This window comes from Oncorhynchus clarkii, chromosome 23 (genome assembly GCF_045791955.1).
Source record: "Oncorhynchus clarkii lewisi isolate Uvic-CL-2024 chromosome 23, UVic_Ocla_1.0, whole genome shotgun sequence".
Taxonomy (NCBI): Eukaryota; Metazoa; Chordata; class Actinopteri; order Salmoniformes; family Salmonidae; genus Oncorhynchus; species Oncorhynchus clarkii.
The window spans coordinates 50,838,224-50,858,254 of NC_092169.1; the positions used below are offsets into that span (position 1 = coordinate 50,838,224).

Consider the following 20,031-nt stretch of genomic DNA (forward strand, 5'->3'; position numbering starts at 1 on the left):
ATGACATCACTATAACATGACATGACACTGTCATAACATGACATGACACTGTCATAACATGACATTACACTGTCATAACCATGACATTACACTATCATAACCATGACATTACTGTCATAACATGACATAACACAGTCATAACATGACATTACACTGTCATAACCATGACATTACACTGTCATAACATGACATAACACTGTCATAACATGACATAACACTGTCATAACATGACATTACACTGTCATAAACATGACATTACACTGTCATAAACATGACATAACACTGTCATAACCATGACATTACACTGTCATAAACATTACATAACACTGTCATAAACATGACATAACAGAGTTTATAAACAGTCATGACACTGGTGTCAGCTTTTTATTTGAAGGAATGTTTGACTTGTATTTAATCAGGGGAGCCCATTGAGACCAGGGTGTCATTTTCGATGGTGCCCTGAGGACAACAAGTTTATAACGGAGAGTTCAAGATATACAGTTTTACCCACCGTAAGTGTAGGATTCTACAACTACAGCCGTACAATGATGGTATACTGGTATTTCCCCCCTTTCATAAAGCATCAGGTTCAAGTGTAAATATGAAATAACTTCATACGAAACACAATGATGTAATGGTTGCTCCAAGTTTACATTACATTTTCCTTCTTGTGCTTCAATGGCTATATGGCTTAGCATCATTTCACCACTCCTTCAAAGCAGTGTGCAGTGTGTGTGTGTGTGTGTGTGTGTGTGTGTGTGTGTGTGTGTGTGTGTGTGTGTGTGTGTGTGTGTGTGTGTGTGTGTGTGTGTGTGTGTGTGTGTGTGTGTGCGTGTGTGCGTGCGTGCGTGCGTGCGTGCGTGCGTGCGTGCGTGCGTGCGTGTGTGTGCGTGTGTGTGGTGTCTAGCTGTTACCTGGTGGTCCTGCCAGACCTGGAGCTCCTGGTATCCCCAGACCTAGCTGACCCCTCTCTCCTTTCTGACCTCTGTACCCTGGAAAGAAACACAAGACAATAAACAGACTGGACTGGAGTCCCAGCCTAAGACAGCAGACTGGACTGGACTCCCAGCCTAAGACAACAGACTGGACTGGACTCCCAGCCTAAGACAACAGACTGGACTGGACTCCTAGCCTAAGACAACAGACTGGACTGGACTCCCAGCCTAAGACAACAGACTGGACTGGACTCCTAGCCTCAACAGACTGGACTGCTCCTAGCCTAAGACAACAGACTGGACTGGACTCCCCGCCTAAGACAACAGACTGGACTGGACTCCCAGCCTAAGACAACAGACTGGACTGGACTCCCAGCCAAAGACAACAGACTGGACTGGACTCCCAGCCTAAGACAACAGACTGGCTGGGAGTCCAGTCCAAAGACAGCAGACTGGACTGGACTCCCAGCCATAGGAGGGCAACAGGTAGCCTGGTTCCAGATCAGTTTATGTTGCCTTGCCAACTGTTATGGTCATTGTCATGCCAAACATAGCACCACGCCAGTTGGCTATACAACGAGATGGACAGATCTGGGACCAGGGTTTTGAAGAACAGGACCAGAGGTAGATGAATCCCAACGTGTTTATGCATAAAGAGTTTGTGATGAGTGGTTTATGATGAGGTGAGGAATAAGTCATCTCATGTCCGCTCTACGCAGCCTGAATACTCTAGTGTACATCTGGTACCAACAGTGCTGCTTCTCTCTCTCAATACTGGACTGTCCCTGTCAACATCACAGCAACACAAAAGTCTCAACACTGTGGACGGCCTTCAACTCCTCTCTATGTGGTTTCCAGGAAGCCCGATGGCCTATCTCATCAAGGCAACTGATGTCAGGAGATCTGAGTACTGTAACTGTTCATGTGAGGTGTATCACTATTACAGTAGTTACTGTAACTGTTCATGTGAGGTGTATCACTATTACAGTAGTTACTGTAACTGTTCATGTGAGGTGTATCACTATTACAGTAGTTACTGTAACTGTTCATGTGAGGTGTATCACTATTACAGTAGTTACTGTAACTGCTCATGTGAGGTGTCTCCATTACTACAGTAGTTACTGTAACTGTTCATGTGAGGTGTCTCCATTACTACAGTAGTTACTGTAACTGTTCATGTGAGGTGTATCCACTACTACAGTAGTTACTGTAACTGTTCATGTGAGGTGTATCACTACTACAGTAGTTACTGTAACTGTTCATGTGAGGTGTATCACTACTACAGTAGTTACTGTAACTGTTCATGTGAGGTGTATCACTACTACAGTAGTTACTGTAACTGTTCATGTGAGGTGTATCCACTACTACAGTAGTTACTGTAACTGTTCATGTGAGGTGTATCACTACTACAGTAGTTACTGTAACTGTTCATGTGAGGTGTATCCACTACTACAGTAGTTACTGTAACTGTTCATGTGAGGTGTATCACTACTACAGTAGTTACTGTAACTGTTCATGTGAGGTGTATCCACTACTACAGTAGTTACTGTAACTGTTCATGTGAGGTGTATCACTACTACAGTAGTTACTGTAACTGTTCATGTGGGGCGTATCACTACTACAGTAGTTACTGTAACTGTTCATGTGAGGTGTATCACTATTACAGTAGTTACTGTAACTGTTCATGTGAGGTGTATCCACTACTACAGTAGTTACTGTAACTGTTCATGTGAGGTGTATCACTACTACAGTAGTTACTGTAACTGTTCATGTGAGGTGTATCACTATTACAGTAGTTACTGTAACTGTTCATGTGGGGCGTATCACTACTACAGTAGTTACTGTAACTGTTCATGTGAGGCGTATCACTACTACAGTAGTTACTGTAACTGTTCATGTGGGGCGTATCACTACTACAGTAGTTACTGTAACTGTTCATGTGAGGCGTATCACTACTACAGTAGTTACTGTAACTGTTCATGTGAGGCGTATCCACTACTACAGTAGTTACTGTAACTGTTCATGTGAGGCGTATCACTACTACAGTAGTTACTGTAACTGTTCATGTGAGGCGTATCCACTACTACAGTAGTTACTGTAACTGTTCATGTGGGGCGTATCACTACTACAGTAGTTACTGTAACTGTTCATGTGAGGCGTATCACTACTACAGTAGTTACTGTAACTGTTCATGTGAGGCGTATCACTACTACAGTAGTTACTGTAACTGTTCATGTGAGGCGTATCACTACTACAGTAGTTACTGTAACTGTTCATGTGAGGCGTATCACTACTACAGTAGTTACTGTAACTGTTCATGTGAGGCGTATCACTACTACAGTAGTTACTGTAACTGTTCATGTGAGGCGTATCACTACTACAGTAGTTACTGTAACTGTTCATGTGGGGCGTATCCACTACTACAGTAGTTACTGTAACTGTTCATGTGAGGTGTATCCACTACTACAGTAGTTACTGTAACTGTTCATGTGAGGTGTATCACTACTACAGTAGTTACTGTAACTGTTCATGTGAGGTGTATCCACTACTACAGTAGTTACTGTAACTGTTCATGTGAGGCGTATCCACTACTACAGTAGTTACTGTAACTGTTCATGTGAGGTGTATCACTACTACAGTAGTTACTGTAACTGTTCATGTGAGGTGTATCCACTACTACAGTAGTTACTGTAACTGTTCATGTGAGGCGTATCACTACTACAGTAGTTACTGTAACTGTTCATGTGAGGTGTATCACTACTACAGTAGTTACTGTAACTGTTCATGTGAGGTGTATCCACTACTACAGTAGTTACTGTAACTGTTCATGTGAGGTGTATCCACTACTACAGTAGTTACTGTAACTGTTCATGTGGGGCGTATCCACTACTACAGTAGTTACTGTAACTGTTCATGTGGGGTGTATCACTACAGTAGTTACTGTAACTACTACAGTAGTTACTGTAACTGTTCATGTGAGGTGTATCCACTACTACAGTAGTTACTGTAACTGTTCATGTGAGGTGTATCACTACTACAGTAGTTACTGTAACTGTTCATGTGAGGTGTATCACTACTACAGTAGTTACTGTAACTGTTCATGTGAGGTGTATCCACTACTACAGTAGTTACTGTAACTGTTCATGTGAGGTGTATCACTACTACAGTAGTTACTGTAACTGTTCATGTGAGGTGTATCACTACTACAGTAGTTACTGTAACTGTTCATGTGAGGTGTATCACTACTACAGTAGTTACTGTAACTGTTCATGTGGGGTGTATCACTACTACAGTAGTTACTGTAACTGTTCATGTGGGGTGTATCACTACTACAGTAGTTACTGTAACTGTTCATGTGAGGTGTATCACTACTACAGTAGTTACTGTAACTGTTCATGTGGGGCGTATCACTACTACAGTAGTTACTGTAACTGTTCATGTGAGGTGTATCACTACTACAGTAGTTACTGTAACTGTTCATGTGGGGCGTATCCACTACTACAGTAGTTACTGTAACTGTTCATGTGGGGCGTATCACTACTACAGTAGTTACTGTAACTGTTCATGTGAGGTGTATCACTACTACAGTAGTTACTGTAACTGTTCATGTGAGGCGTATCACTACTACAGTAGTTACTGTAACTGTTCATGTGGGGCGTATCCACTACTACAGTAGTTACTGTAACTGTTCATGTGGGGCGTATCACTACTACAGTAGTTACTGTAACTGTTCATGTGAGGTGTATCACTATTACAGTAGTTACTGTAACTGTTCATGTGAGGTGTATCACTATTACAGTAGTTACTGTAACTGTTCATGTGGGGTGTATCACTACTACAGTAGTTACTGTAACTGTTCATGTGAGGTGTATCACTACTACAGTAGTTACTGTAACTGTTCATGTGAGGTGTATCACTATTACAGTAGTTACTGTAACTGTTCATGTGAGGCGTATCACTACTACAGTAGTTACTGTAACTGTTCATGTGAGGTGTATCACTACTACAGTAGTTATTGTAACTGTTCATGTGAGGCGTATCACTACTACAGTAGTTACTGTAACTGTTCATGTGAGGCGTATCAGTACTACAGTAGTTACTGTAACTGTTCATGTGAGGTGTCTCCACTACTACAGTAGTTACTGTAACTGTTCATGTGGGGCGTATCCACTACTACAGTAGTTACTGTAACTGTTCATGTGAGGTGTATCCACTACTACAGTAGTTACTGTAACTGTTCATGTGAGGTGTATCACTACTACAGTAGTTACTGTAACTGTTCATGTGAGGTGTATCATTACTACAGTAGTTACTGTAACTGTTCATGTGAGGTGTATCACTACTACAGTAGTTACTGTAACTGTTCATGTGAGGTGTATCACTACTACAGTAGTTACTGTAACTGTTCATGTGAGGTGTATCACTACTACAGTAGTTACTGTAACTGTTCATGTGAGGTGTATCACTACTACAGTAGTTACTGTAACTGTTCATGTGAGGTGTATCATTACTACAGTAGTTACTGTAACTGTTCATGTGAGGTGTATCACTACTACAGTAGTTACTGTAACTGTTCATGTGAGGTGTATCACTACTACAGTAGTTACTGTAACTGTTCATGTGGGGCGTATCACTACTACAGTAGTTACTGTAACTGTTCATGTGAGGCGTATCACTACTACAGTAGTTACTGTAACTGTTCATGTGAGGTGTATCATTACTACAGTAGTTACTGTAACTGTTCATGTGAGGTGTATCACTACTACAGTAGTTATTGTAACTGTTCATGTGAGGTGTATCACTACTACAGTAGTTACTGTAACTGTTCATGTGAGGTGTATCATTACTACAGTAGTTACTGTAACTGTTCATGTGGGGCGTATCACTACTACAGTAGTTACTGTAGTTACTGTAACTGTTCATGTGAGGTGTATCACTACTACAGTAGTTACTGTAACTGTTCATGTGGGGCGTATCACTACTACAGTAGTTACTGTAACTGTTCATGTGGGGCGTATCACTACTACAGTAGTTACTGTAACTGTTCATGTGAGGTGTATCATTACTACAGTAGTTACTGTAACTGTTCATGTGAGGTGTATCACTACTACAGTAGTTACTGTAACTGTTCATGTGAGGTGTATCACTACTACAGTAGTTACTGTAACTGTTCATGTGAGGCGTATCACTACTACAGTAGTTACTGTAACTGTTCATGTGAGGTGTATCACTACTACAGTAGTTACTGTAACTGTTCATGTGAGGTGTATCCACTACTACAGTAGTTACTGTAACTGTTCATGTGAGGTGTATCACTACTACAGTAGTTACTGTAACTGTTCATGTGAGGTGTATCCACTACTACAGTAGTTACTGTAACTGTTCATGTGAGGCGTATCCACTACTACAGTAGTTACTGTAACTGTTCATGTGAGGTGTATCACTACTACAGTAGTTACTGTAACTGTTCATGTGGGGCGTATCACTACTACAGTAGTTACTGTAACTGTTCATGTGGGGCGTATCACTACTACAGTAGTTACTGTAACTGTTCATGTGAGGTGTATCACTACTACAGTAGTTACTGTAACTGTTCATGTGAGGCGTATCACTACTACAGTAGTTACTGTAACTGTTCATGTGAGGTGTATCACTACTACAGTAGTTACTGTAACTGTTCATGTGAGGTGTATCCACTACTACAGTAGTTACTGTAACTGTTCATGTGAGGTGTATCACTACTACAGTAGTTACTGTAACTGTTCATGTGAGGTGTATCCACTACTACAGTAGTTACTGTAACTGTTCATGTGAGGCGTATCCACTACTACAGTAGTTACTGTAACTGTTCATGTGAGGTGTATCACTACTACAGTAGTTACTGTAACTGTTCATGTGGGGCGTATCACTACTACAGTAGTTACTGTAACTGTTCATGTGGGGCGTATCACTACTACAGTAGTTACTGTAACTGTTCATGTGAGGTGTATCACTACTACAGTAGTTACTGTAACTGTTCATGTGGGGCGTATCACTACTACAGTAGTTACTGTAACTGTTCATGTGGGGCGTATCACTACTACAGTAGTTACTGTAACTGTTCATGTGGGGCGTATCACTACTACAGTAGTTACTGTAACTGTTCATGTGGGGCGTATCCACTACTACAGTAGTTACTGTAACTGTTCATGTGAGGCGTATCCACTACTACAGTAGTTACTGTAACTGTTCATGTGGGGCGTATCACTACTACAGTAGTTACTGTAACTGTTCATGTGGGGCGTATCACTACTACAGTAGTTACTGTAACTGTTCATGTGGGGCGTATCACTACTACAGTAGTTACTGTAACTGTTCATGTGAGGTGTATCACTACTACAGTAGTTACTGTAACTGTTCATGTGGGGCGTATCACTACTACAGTAGTTACTGTAACTGTTCATGTGAGGTGTATCACTACTACAGTAGTTACTGTAACTGTTCATGTGAGGCGTATCACTACTACAGTAGTTACTGTAACTGTTCATGTGGGGCGTATCACTACTACAGTAGTTACTGTAACTGTTCATGTGGGGCGTATCACTACTACAGTAGTTACTGTAACTGTTCATGTGGGGCGTATCACTACTACAGTAGTTACTGTAACTGTTCATGTGGGGCGTATCACTACTACAGTAGTTACTGTAACTGTTCATGTGAGGTGTATCACTACTACAGTAGTTACTGTAACTGTTCATGTGGGGCGTATCACTACTACAGTAGTTACTGTAACTGTTCATGTGGGGCGTATCACTACTACAGTAGTTACTGTAACTGTTCATGTGGGGCGTATCACTACTACAGTAGTTACTGTAACTGTTCATGTGAGGCGTATCACTACTACAGTAGTTACTGTAACTGTTCATGTGAGGCGTATCACTACTACAGTAGTTACTGTAACTGTTCATGTGAGGCGTATCACTACTACAGTAGTTACTGTAACTGTTCATGTGGGGTGTATCCACTACTACAGTAGTTACTGTAACTGTTCATGTGGGGCGTATCCACTACTACAGTAGTTACTGTAACTGTTCATGTGAGGCGTATCACTACTACAGTAGTTACTGTAACTGTTCATGTGGGGTGTATCATTACTACAGTAGTTACTGTAACTGTTCATGTGAGGCGTATCACTACTACAGTAGTTACTGTAACTGTTCATGTGGGGTGTATCACTACTACAGTAGTTACTGTAACTGTTCATGTGAGGTGTATCCACTACTACAGTAGTTACTGTAACTGTTCATGTGAGGCGTATCCACTACTACAGTAGTTACTGTAACTGTTCATGTGAGGCGTATCACTACTACAGTAGTTACTGTAACTGTTCATGTGAGGTGTATCACTACTACAGTAGTTACTGTAACTGTTCATGTGAGGCGTATCCACTACTACAGTAGTTACTGTAACTGTTCATGTGAGGTGTATCACTACTACAGTAGTTACTGTAACTGTTCATGTGAGGTGTATCACTACTACAGTAGTTACTGTAACTGTTCATGTGAGGTGTATCCACTACTACAGTAGTTACTGTAACTGTTCATGTGAGGCGTATCACTACTACAGTAGTTACTGTAACTGTTCATGTGAGGCGTATCACTACTACAGTAGTTACTGTAACTGTTCATGTGGGGCGTATCACTACTACAGTAGTTACTGTAACTGTTCATGTGGGGCGTATCACTACTACAGTAGTTACTGTAACTGTTCATGTGAGGCGTATCACTACTACAGTAGTTACTGTAACTGTTCATGTGAGGTGTATCCACTACTACAGTAGTTACTGTAACTGTTCATGTGGGGCGTATCCACTACTACAGTAGTTACTGTAACTGTTCATGTGAGGTGTATCACTACTACAGTAGTTACTGTAACTGTTCATGTGGGGCGTATCCACTACTACAGTAGTTACTGTAACTGTTCATGTGGGGTGTATCACTACTACAGTAGTTACTGTAACTGTTCATGTGGGGCGTATCACTACTACAGTAGTTACTGTAACTGTTCATGTGAGGCGTATCACTACTACAGTAGTTACTGTAACTGTTCATGTGAGGCGTATCACTACTACAGTAGTTACTGTAACTGTTCATGTGAGGTGTATCCACTACTACAGTAGTTACTGTAACTGTTCATGTGAGGCGTATCACTACTACAGTATTTACTGTAACTGTTCATGTGGGGCGTATCACTACTACAGTAGTTGCAGCTTATGTAGAAATATGTTGCTCAGAAAGAAATCCCATCATTAAATAATAATACACTCCCTGTATCCCAAATGCACCCTATTCTCCTACATAGTGCATTACTTCTGACAAAAGCCCTATGAATCCTGGTCAAAAGTAGTGCACTATATAGTGAATAGGGTGCCATTTGAGATACAGACTCTGTCTTCTGGCATGCTGTCAAAACAGGCATCATCACACCGAGCCAACGGCGGCTGTGTTGGATGTGTGTGTGTGTGTTGGAAGTGTGTGTGTGTTGGATGTGTGTGTGTTTGTATGTGTCGGAAGTGTGTGTGTGTTGGATGTGTGTGTGTTTGTGTGTGTCGGAAGTGTGTGTGTGTTGGATGTGTGTGTGTTTGTGTGTGTCGGAAGTGTGTGTGTGTTGGATGTGTGTGTGTTTGTGTGTGTCGGAAGTGTGTGTGTGTTGGAAGTGTGTGTGTGTGTGTGTGTGTGTGGAAGTGTGTGTGTGTGTTGGAAGTGTGGCGTTATGGGGTGACATGGCTCTTCCTGACAGCAAGAAAGCTGCCTGCCTGACTGCAAGCGAGAGTCTCTGAAGAATTAAAAACAGAGAAAGATGCTGTCTGCATCCCAGATGGCACCGTATTCCCAGAAGTAGAACACTAGTTTTGACCAGAGCCCTATGGCCAACAGTAGTGCACTAGTTTTGACCAGAGCCCTATGGCCAACAGTAGTGCACTAGTTTTGACTAGAGCCCTATGGCCAACAGTAGTGCACTAGTTTTGACCAGAGCCCTGTGGCCAACAGTAGTGCACTAGTTTTGACTAGAGCCCTGTGGCCAACAGTAGTGCACTAGTTTTGACTAGAGCCCTATGGCCAACAGTAGTGCACTAGTTTTGACCAGAGCCCTATGGCCAACAGTAGTGCACTAGTTTTGACCAGAGCCCTGTGGCCAACAGTAGTGCACTAGTTTTGACCAGAGCCCTATGGCCAACAGTAGTGCACTAGTTTTGACCAGAGCCCTATGGCCAACAGTAGTGCACTAGTTTTGACCAGAGCCCTATGGCCAACAGTAGTGCCAACAGTAGTGCACTAGTTTTGACCAGAGCCCTATGGCCAACAGTAGTGCACTAGTTTTGACCAGAGCCCTGTGGCCAACAGTAGTGCACTAGTTTTGACCAGAGCCCTATGGCCAACAGTAGTGCACTAGTTTTGACCAGAGCCCTATGGCCAACAGTAGTGCACTAGTTTTGACCTGAGCACTGTAGCTGCCTCTAGAAGTGGTACTGTAACTGCCTCTAGAAGTGGTACTGTAACTGCCTCTAGAAGTGGTACTGTAACTGCCTCTAGAAGTGGTACTGCAACTGCCTCTAGAAGTGGTACTGTAACTGCCTCTAGAAGTGGTACTGTAACTGCCTCTAGAAGTGGTACTGTAACTGCCTCTAGAAGTGGTACTGTAACTGCCTCTAGAAGTGGTACTGTAGCTGCCTCTAGAAGTGGTACTGTAACTGCCTCTAGAAGTGGTACTGTAACTGCCTCTAGAAGTGGTACTGCAACTGCCTCTAGAAGTGGTATTGTAACAGCCTCTAGAAGTGGTACTGCAGCTGCCTCTAGAAGTGGTACTGTAACTGCCTCTAGAAGTGGTACTGTAACTGCCTCTAGAAGTGGTATTGTAACTGCCTCTAGAAGTGGTACTGCAGCTGCCTCTAGAAGTGGTACTGTAACTGCCTCTAGAAGTGGTACTGTAACTGCCTCTAGAAGTGGTACTGCAACTGCCTCTAGAAGTGGTACTGTAACTGCCTCTAGAAGTGGTACTGTAACTGCCTCTAGAAGTGGTACTGTAACTGCCTCTAGAAGTGGTACTGTAACTGCCTCTAGAAGTGGTACTGTAACTGCCTCTAGAAGTGGTACTGCAACTGCCTCGAGAAGTGGTATTGTAACTGCCTCTAGAAGTGGTACTGCAGCTGCCTCTAGAAGTGGTACTGTAACTGCCTCTAGAAGTGGTACTGTAACTGCCTCTAGAAGTGGTACTGTAACTGCCTCTAGAAGTGGTACTGTAACTGCCTCTAGAAGTGGTACTGTAACTGCCTCTAGAAGTGGTACTGCAACTGCCTCTAGAAGTGGTACTGTAACTGCCTCTAGAAGTGGTACTGTAGCTGCCTCTAGAAGTGGTACTGTAACTGCCTCTAGAAGTGGTACTGTAACTGCCTCTAGAAGTGGTACTGTAACTGCCTCTAGAAGTGGTACTGTAACTGCCTCTAGAAGTGGTATTGTAACTGCCTCTAGAAGTGGTACTGTAACTGCCTCTAGAAGTGGTACTGTAACTGGTAACTGCCTCTAGAAGTGGTACTGTAACTGCCTCTAGAAGTGGTATTGTAACTGCCTCTAGAAGTGGTACTGTAACTGCCTCTAGAAGTGGTACTGTAACTGCCTCTAGAAGTGGTACTGTAACTGCCTCTAGAAGTGGTACTGTAACTGCCTCTAGAAGTGGTACTGTAAATGCCTCTAGAAGTGGTACTGTAACTGCCTCTAGAAGTGGTACTGTAACTGCCTCTAGAAGTGGTAGTGTAACTGCCTCTACAAGTGGTACTGTAGCTTCTTCCACTGCCTGGAATTTCACATCACACTTTATAAAGGTAGACCCCAAAATGTAATGAATTGAACAAGCAATTCTAACTCCTTAACCAACTAAAAGCCATCCAACCATTTACACCCTCAAACAGTGTCTACTTCAAATCCTTTCATAGGGATGGGGAACGAATAACTAGACATATACTGAATACATGATTACATTTTCAATTCTGAACAGACGGTTCCTAACAGTGTAAAAGCTCATGCACATTATGCATCACGACAGAGGCTGGTCAAGCAGGCCAGAGAAATTAAAGCATTTTCAGAGGCTGGTCAAGCAGGCCAGAGACATTAAAGCATTTTCAGAGGCTGGCAAGTGAGTTAGTATCCTTTTGTACTCTTTTCTCATTGAAATTCACAAACACATACAGTACACACATGCAACTGTCATGTCTCCATGCAGACAGGTTGATATTATGACAAGCACTGGTGAGAACAGGAGAACTAGCCGATAGAACAGCACTGCAATAGCAAACGTGAGAGGGGCTGAGGAGCTGGAGGACTGGTTTATCCAAAAGGCATCTTCAAGTAACTGAGCCCCAGAACCAGAGAGCTGGTTGGTTGGTTGGTTGGAGGGAGGGAGACAGGGTCTGCCTCCAAAATGGCACCCATATTCCCTATATAGTGAACTACTTTTGATAGGGCTCTGGTCAAAAGTGGTGCACTATATAGGGAATAGGATGCCATTTGGGACGCAGACCATTTCCTCCCAAAATGCACCTTAAAGTAACTGAGTGTCAGGTCCAGAGAGCTGGTTGGGAAACCATCAGAAACACTGACTGAGAGAAGTATCAAGCAGTGTTTTTCACTGCTGTCCAGCCAAGCCCAAAGGGGAAACTGTGAAATGCTCTGCTGCTGCTGTTTACAAGACAGAGAACATCTCAGAGAGAAAAGGCTTGTAAAATGCCCCGAAATGCATTCCTGGAGAGAGACATTCCACACAGAGCAGACTATCATGAGTCTCCTTTCAAACACGCACGGCGCCTCCAACCCTCACTCAGGGAGCCGGCATACTGTAGCATTCCATGGGAAAGAGTAGCACTGTACCTTAAAGCTGTAGTCCGTCATTCAAACAACAACAAAGCAGATGCTCCAGCCCCGCCACTTTTGTTGGTATACAGCTGAGAGATGTGTCTGAATAAATGTAACCACTCTTAAATTCATAGACGGAGCTATGGATGAAAGAACTGACCATCCAGGAGATCAAAATGATAGTTTAACCACATTCTGAAGCTACACAGTGTTTGTTTACCATTACACTGACGGTGTAAGACAGTCCTACTAAGCTCATGAGGCATTCATAACTTATATTCTTTAGGAATCAATGGCTATAAATGATTAACTGAAAATTGAAAAAAAAAAAAATTTGCTGTACAAATCACAGATTTCACCTTTAAAACATCAAACCACTGCATGGGCCCACGGGGATGAAGAGGATATGAAGTACTGATCCACTGAGGGGGCCCACGGGGATGAAGAGGATATGACATATTGATCCACTGAGGGGACCGACATCCTACAGATACATTGACAAGCAGCATTGTGTTTCCCAGCTTCATTGACCAACAGAAAGCAGCACAGAGAGCCAGGGGGACACTGCTGTGTAAATGACAGTGATTAAGAAACTGCCTGGATGCTGGAAAGGGAACTGTAGACTGTACTTAGTGGCTGATTCACTAAGCATCCACACCTGCCTCATGGCTTTACAATATAATCAATGCATTCATACCTGCAGGCTACTGACTGTATTCGTTTTATTAGCTTTTATGTGTTTTTTACTCTCTCTGAAATAGCAGGTGCAAATGCTTAGTGCATCGAATATATTAGAAAAAACAAAACAAAACAATGAACAAACCCAAGATGTATGGCAAGGTGTAATACACAATCGGAATATGGCAAACCGGCCAAATAAATGTCAACGTAAAACATGATGAATTTATACATTTTCAATATGGTACATGTGTACGGGAAGAAAGCCGATAATGTCTTATAAAATACAATCAAATTTAAAAACGCAGTGACAGAGGTCAATAAAAATAGCGACATAAGTCAAAAAATGTGAAAAAAATGGCAAAGATGACCCAATAACATCAAACAGTGACAAAGTTATGTAAGAACATCTACAAACCCCCTAATCACCCATCCCTACAATTAACATCATTTAGAGACTGTATCCATGGATCTATGTCTATGGATGTACTTCAATAGTTTGACAGATCACGGCCCCAAGTCATATCAAAACCATGAGTCAAGAAGAGAGGGTGGATCCAGCAGAGAGGTTATTTTTCTTCATAAACTCTTCATTTTGGCACATTTGAGAGGAAGTCAAATTGGATATTCCAGAGGAGAGATGCTCTCCAGTGGAGGATGACAGACATAATGAGAAAATATTAGCCCAAACTCACTCTCTCCCTCCCTCTCTCTCTCTCTCTCTCTCTCTCCCTCCCTCCCTCTCTGTACCTCTCTCCCTCCCTCTGTACCTCTCTCTCTCTCTCTCTCTCTCTCTCTCCTTCTCTCTCTCTCTCCCAGCCGCGTGGAGTAGAGGAGGCACAAGTCAACAACGGCAGAATTAAAAAGTTGTTGAATTTCTTTCCGATTTACCCCAAGAGACAAACATTTTCCTCTTGATTTTCCCAACAAATAATTATTTGTAAAGAAGAAGCTGCATTTTGATTAGAACCACTTTGAAGCATTGAAGCATATCAAATCAAACAGACAGGACATTGAAGCATATCAAATCAAACAGACAGGACATTGAAGCATATCAAATAAACCAGACAGGACATTGAAGCATATAAAATGAACCAGACAGGACATTGAAGCATATCAAATCAAACAGACAGGACATTGAAGCATATCAAATCAAACAGACAGGACATTGAAGCATATCAAATGAACCAGACAGGACATTGAATCATATCAAATAAACCAGACAGGACATTGAAGCATATCAAATCAAACAGACAGGACATTGAAGCATATCAAATAAACCAGACAAGACATTGAATCATATCAAATAAACCAGACATGACATTGAAGCATATCAAATCAAACAGACAGGACATTGAAGCATATAAAATAAACAGACAGGACATTGAAGCATATCAAATAAACCAGACAGGACATTGAAGCATATCAAATCAAACAGACAGGACATTGAAGCATATAAAATAAACAGACAGGACATTGAAGCATATCAAATAAACCAGACAGGACATTGAATCATATCAAATAAACCAGACAGGACATTGAAGCATATCAAATCAAACAGACAGGACATTGAAGCATATAAAATAAACAGACAGGACATTGAAGCATATAAAATAAACAGACAGGACATTGAAGCATATAAAATAAACAGACAGGACATTGAAGCATATCAAATAAACAGACAGGACATTGAAGCATATAAAATAAACAGGACATTGAAGCATATAAAATAAACAGACAGGACATTGAAGCATATCAAATAAACAGACAGGACATTGAAGCATATAAAATAAACAGACAGGACATTGAAGCATATAAAATAAACAGACAGGACATTGAAGCATATAAAATAACCAGACAGGACATTGAAGCATATAAAATAACCAGACAGGACATTGAAGCATATAAAATAAACAGACAGGACATTGAAGCATATAAAATAAACAGACAGGACATTGAAGCATATCAAATAAACCAGACAGGACATTGAATCATATCAAATAAACCAGACAGGACATTGAAGCATATCAAATAAACCAGACAGGACATTGAAGCATATAAAATAACCAGACAGGACATTGAAGCATATCAAATCAAACAGGGAAAACCATTAAAGCAATAGAAACAGGTCAGTTGAATTCTGAGTGTTACTTAATATGATGAATACGATTAGCCTAGACCAGCGTTTCCCAAACTGGGTCCTGGGGACCCTAACGGGTGCACGTTTTGGTGTTTGCCCTATTTGAATCAGCTGTGTAGTACTAGGGCATAAACCAAAACATGCACCCCTTGGGGTCCCCAGGACCCAGTTTGGGAAACGTGGTCTAGACACAGTAGATTAAGTACATTCACTTGGTAGTTACATTGTAATTGTTGACAGCCGCATATTATCTTACTCGTAGTCAGTTATACTGTATCAACGTTAACACTGGTAGTTAGATAAATGGAACACTGTGAGGTAGCTAGATGCCCCTGCTCTAAGATAGGGGTGGGCAATTCCAGTCCTCCAGGGCCTGATTGGTGCCACAGTTTTCGCTCCAGCCCCAGCTAACACACCTGACTCTAATAATCACCTGATCCTGATCTTCAGTTTAGAATGCCAGGTGATTAATCAGCTGTGTTTGCTAGGGATGGAGAAAAAGTGTGAGACCAACCAGGCCCTGGAGGACTGGAGCTGCCCACCCCTGCTCTAAGACATAAGGACCAACACATTAGGACAATAGACACTGCTAGAAGAGATGGTACTATATTGAACCAAAAAGGGTTCAATCGATGACTCTCTTCATAAACATGGCTCTCAAACGGGATCTACATGGAACCGCAAAGCACCTATATGTTTAGCAGTATAATTCATCACTAGAACCTGCAACCTTACAACAGGAACTAGAAGAGATTGCACAGTGGGCGCAGCATGCTAGGTAATTCTATTCAATGTCTTATAGAGGTAGCAAATCAAATTGTTATTGATGAAGGAGTGTGTTTGTGTGAGCTGAGCAGTCAGAGAGTCGTTATTGATGAAGGAGGTTGTTTGTGTGAGCTGAGCAGTCAGAGAGTCATTATTGATGAAGGAGGTTGTTTGTGTGAGCTGAGCAGTCAGAGAGTTGCCCAGGGTTTGACAAAGGATGTCCACTCTCCACCCTCTCTCCCTCACTCCTTTCCTTTTACGTTTTACCAGAGCTTTGTTTTTCGTGGAGTTGAGGGGAGTGAGGTATCAATCGTGGTGCTCTTTTCTGTCCAAACTGATATTACTTTCTCTTATTCTCCTCCCAATTCTTCATTTGTCTTCATATTATCACAGAGAGAAAGAGTGAGAGAGAGAGAGAAAAAAAAGAAAGACAAAAAGAGAGAGAGAGAGACGGCTCAGCTATGTTGTTCACCAACAGCACCATACTCCTCCTTTCCTTACCCCCTTCTCTCCATCTCATCCCTTCAGTCTGTATTGATATATCTGGCTAGCAGGAGAGAAATACCTACGAATCCTTACAACACAGTAGTGTCCATTCCCTTTCATTGAATCCCCCAGACGTTCACACAAACAACCTCTGAAAGAAAGCAAACATATTTTCCAATTCTCCTCACGCTCTTGTTTCAGCAACACATCTTTCCTAAAAGAGTAGTACTTTTATTTACTCTCTTGTTTCAGCAACACATCTTCCCTAAAAGAGTAGTACTTTTATTTCACTCTCTTGTTTCAGCAACACATCTTCCCTAAAAGAGTAGTACTTTTATTTCACTCTCTTGTTTCAAGAGTAGTACTTTTATTTCACACAACACATCTTCCCTAAAAGAGTAGTACTTTTATTTCACTCTCTTGTTTCAGCAACACATCTTCCCTAAAAGAGTAGTACTTTTATTTCACTCTCTTGTTTCAGCAACACATCTTCCCTAAAAGAGTAGTACTTTTATTTCACTCTCTTGTTTCAGCAACACATCTTCCCTAAAAGAGTAGTACTTTTATTTCACTCTCTTGTTTCAGCAACACATCTTCCCTAAAAGAGTAGTACTTTTCTCTCCCTTCTGTCTCCATCACAACACAGAACTACAGGGCCTTTGGGTATTGGAAGCTACATTGTTTATTCTATTTAGATTGTAAGATCCTTTTTGTTTCAACTCAGTCACCTGAGCTCCCCTGCTACTGGCTTGAAGGCAGGTACTCAGGTGAGCTAAAGTACACCACCAAACTCAGTAATAACCCATGAATACACCTGCACACAACTTCATTCAAAAATAAGCTTTGACCTGTATTAAAGGCTGTTATGTATTACTTCAGGTCAGGTTATAGTGTAGCAGATGTGGTCAGAGTAGAGAGGAGTGGAGAGGAGTGAAGTGGAGTGGGGGGAAGTGGATAGGAGAGGAGTAGAGAGGTGGTAGAGAGGAGTGGAGTGGAGGGAAGTGGAGTGAAGTGGAGTGGAGAGGAGAGGAGTGGGGGGATGTGGATAGGAGAGGAGTGGAGAGGTGGTAGAGAGGAGTGAAGTGGAGTGGAGGGAAGTGGATAGGAGAGGAGTGGAGAGGAGAGGTGTGGTAGAGAGGAGTGGAGAGGAGAAAATAGGAGTGGAGTGGAGAAGAGAGGAGAGGAGAGGGGTGGAGAGAAGTGGAGAGGAGTAGAGAGAGGTGGTAGAGAGGAGTGGAGAGGAGAAGAGAGGAGAGGAGAGAATATGAGTGGAGAGGAGTAGAGTGGAGTAGAATAGAATAGAGTAGAATAGAGTAGAGTAGATTAGAGCAGAGCAGAGTAGATAGAGTAGAGCAGAGCAGAGTAGAGTAGAGTAGAGTAGAATAGAACAGAGCAGAGTAGAGTAGAATAGAGCAGAATAGCAGAGTAGAATAGAACAGAGCCGAGAGAGCACAGTAGAGTAGAGCAGCGTAGAGCAGAGCAGATTAGGGTAGAGCAGAAGAGATGACAATTGAAGAGAAGGGTATAAAAGAGAAGAGAAAACAAGAGTAGAGTAGAGTAGAGTAGAGTAGAGTAGAGTAGAGTAGAGTAGAGTAGAGTAGAACACAACTTATTTTCTTATATTCTATTCAGATGTAGATCTATTATTCTGGTGTGAGACAGAGTGTGGAGGAGCATTACTTTATGTCTCCAGTGGTTTCAGCAGCCTGTGGTTCTTACCTTGAGGGCCGGGGGGGCCTTCTTCCCCTGGAGGCCCTGGGGATCCGTCGTTGCCAGGGGGACCGGGAGAACCCTGTCGAACCTGCGCCGCTAAAATGGCCGCCGGCGTCTTCTGCATGGCATGGCTTGATAGTCTCTCTGGCGAGTGACATAAAAATTCTGTATTACAATAATAACAACAATGTCTGCAAGTGATAGACAATTCACATTCTGTATCATAATAATACCAACACTCTCTGCAAGTGATAGATTCACATTCTGTATCATTGTAACAATGGTGCCGGGGAAGAAGGCTGGCGTTTTACGTGTCCCCAACCGATTGTGTTTTTTTGTTTGTTTATTTGCGTTGTTTGTAACTTATTTTTTTACTTATTTTGTACATTGCCGCTACCGTCTCTTACGACCGAAAAATAACTTCTGGACATCAGGACCGTGATTACTCACCACGGACTGGCAGAATCTATTTTTTCCTTTAACGACGTGAACAATATACTGATCCCTGTGATTTGCGTGAAGAAAAGGCAGAGAAAAAGGGTCCAGAGGGCGGGCTGCCTTCTGAGAATTCGTAGGCAATCGAAATAAACCTCCACTTCCTTCCATTCTGCTAGCAAACGTGAAATCTTTGGAGAATAAAATAGATGACCTACGCGAAAGATTAAACTACCAAAGGGACATTCAAAACTGTAATATCTTATGCTTCACGGAGCCGTGGCTGAAAGACGACACTATCAACATACAGTTGGCTGGTTATAAATAACAGCTGGTGCTGATATCTAAGGAAGTCTCGAGCTATTGCTCGCCTGAGGTAGATTATCTCATGATAAGCTGTAGACCACACTATCTACTTAGAGAGTTTTCATGTGTATTTGTTGTAGCTGTTTACATACTATACCACCACAGACTGAGGCTGGCACTACAGCATTGAATCAGCTGTATTACGCCATAAGCAAACAAGAAAACGCTCACCCAGTGCTCCTAATAGCCGATGACTTTAACGCAGGGAAACTTGAATCAGTTTTCAAACATTTAGATCAGCATGTTAAATGTACAACCAGAAGAAAACAACTCTAGACCACCTTTACTCCACACACAGAGACGCATAAAAATCTCTCCCTCACCCTCCATTTGGTAAATCTGACCATAATTCTATCCTTAAAGCAGGAAGCACCAGTGACTAAATCAATAAAAAAGTGGTCAGATGAAGCAGATGCTAAGATACAGGACTGTATTTGTAGCACAGACTGGAATATGTTCTGGGATTCCTCTGAGGAAATTGAGGAGAACACCACATCAGTCATTGGCTTCATCAATAAGTGCATAGACGACGTCCCCCACAGTGACCGTACGTACATACCCCAACCAGAAGCCATGGATTACAGGCAACATCCGCACTGAGCTAAAGGCTAGAGCTGCCACTTTCAAG

The 20,031-nt window shown here is 42.1% G+C and overlaps 1 protein-coding gene across 2 annotated transcripts in view; it reads right to left on the reverse strand.

The window, feature by feature from the left end:
• LOC139381914 (collagen alpha-1(XIX) chain-like) overlaps window positions 1-20,031 on the reverse strand; it is a 244,516-nt gene that overhangs the window by 1,522 nt on the left and 222,963 nt on the right. Inside the window, exons 52-53 of one of the 2 annotated variants that reach the window (XM_071125772.1) lie at window positions 18,609-18,746; window positions 915-992 (exon numbers count right to left, since the gene is read on the reverse strand). In XM_071125772.1, coding sequence (XP_070981873.1) covers window positions 915-992; window positions 18,609-18,746 — 216 coding nt within the window. Of the gene's footprint in view, window positions 1-914; window positions 993-16,554; window positions 16,781-18,608; window positions 18,747-20,031 lie in introns of those variants that run through there. The other variant, XM_071125773.1, reaches the window with a different exon arrangement.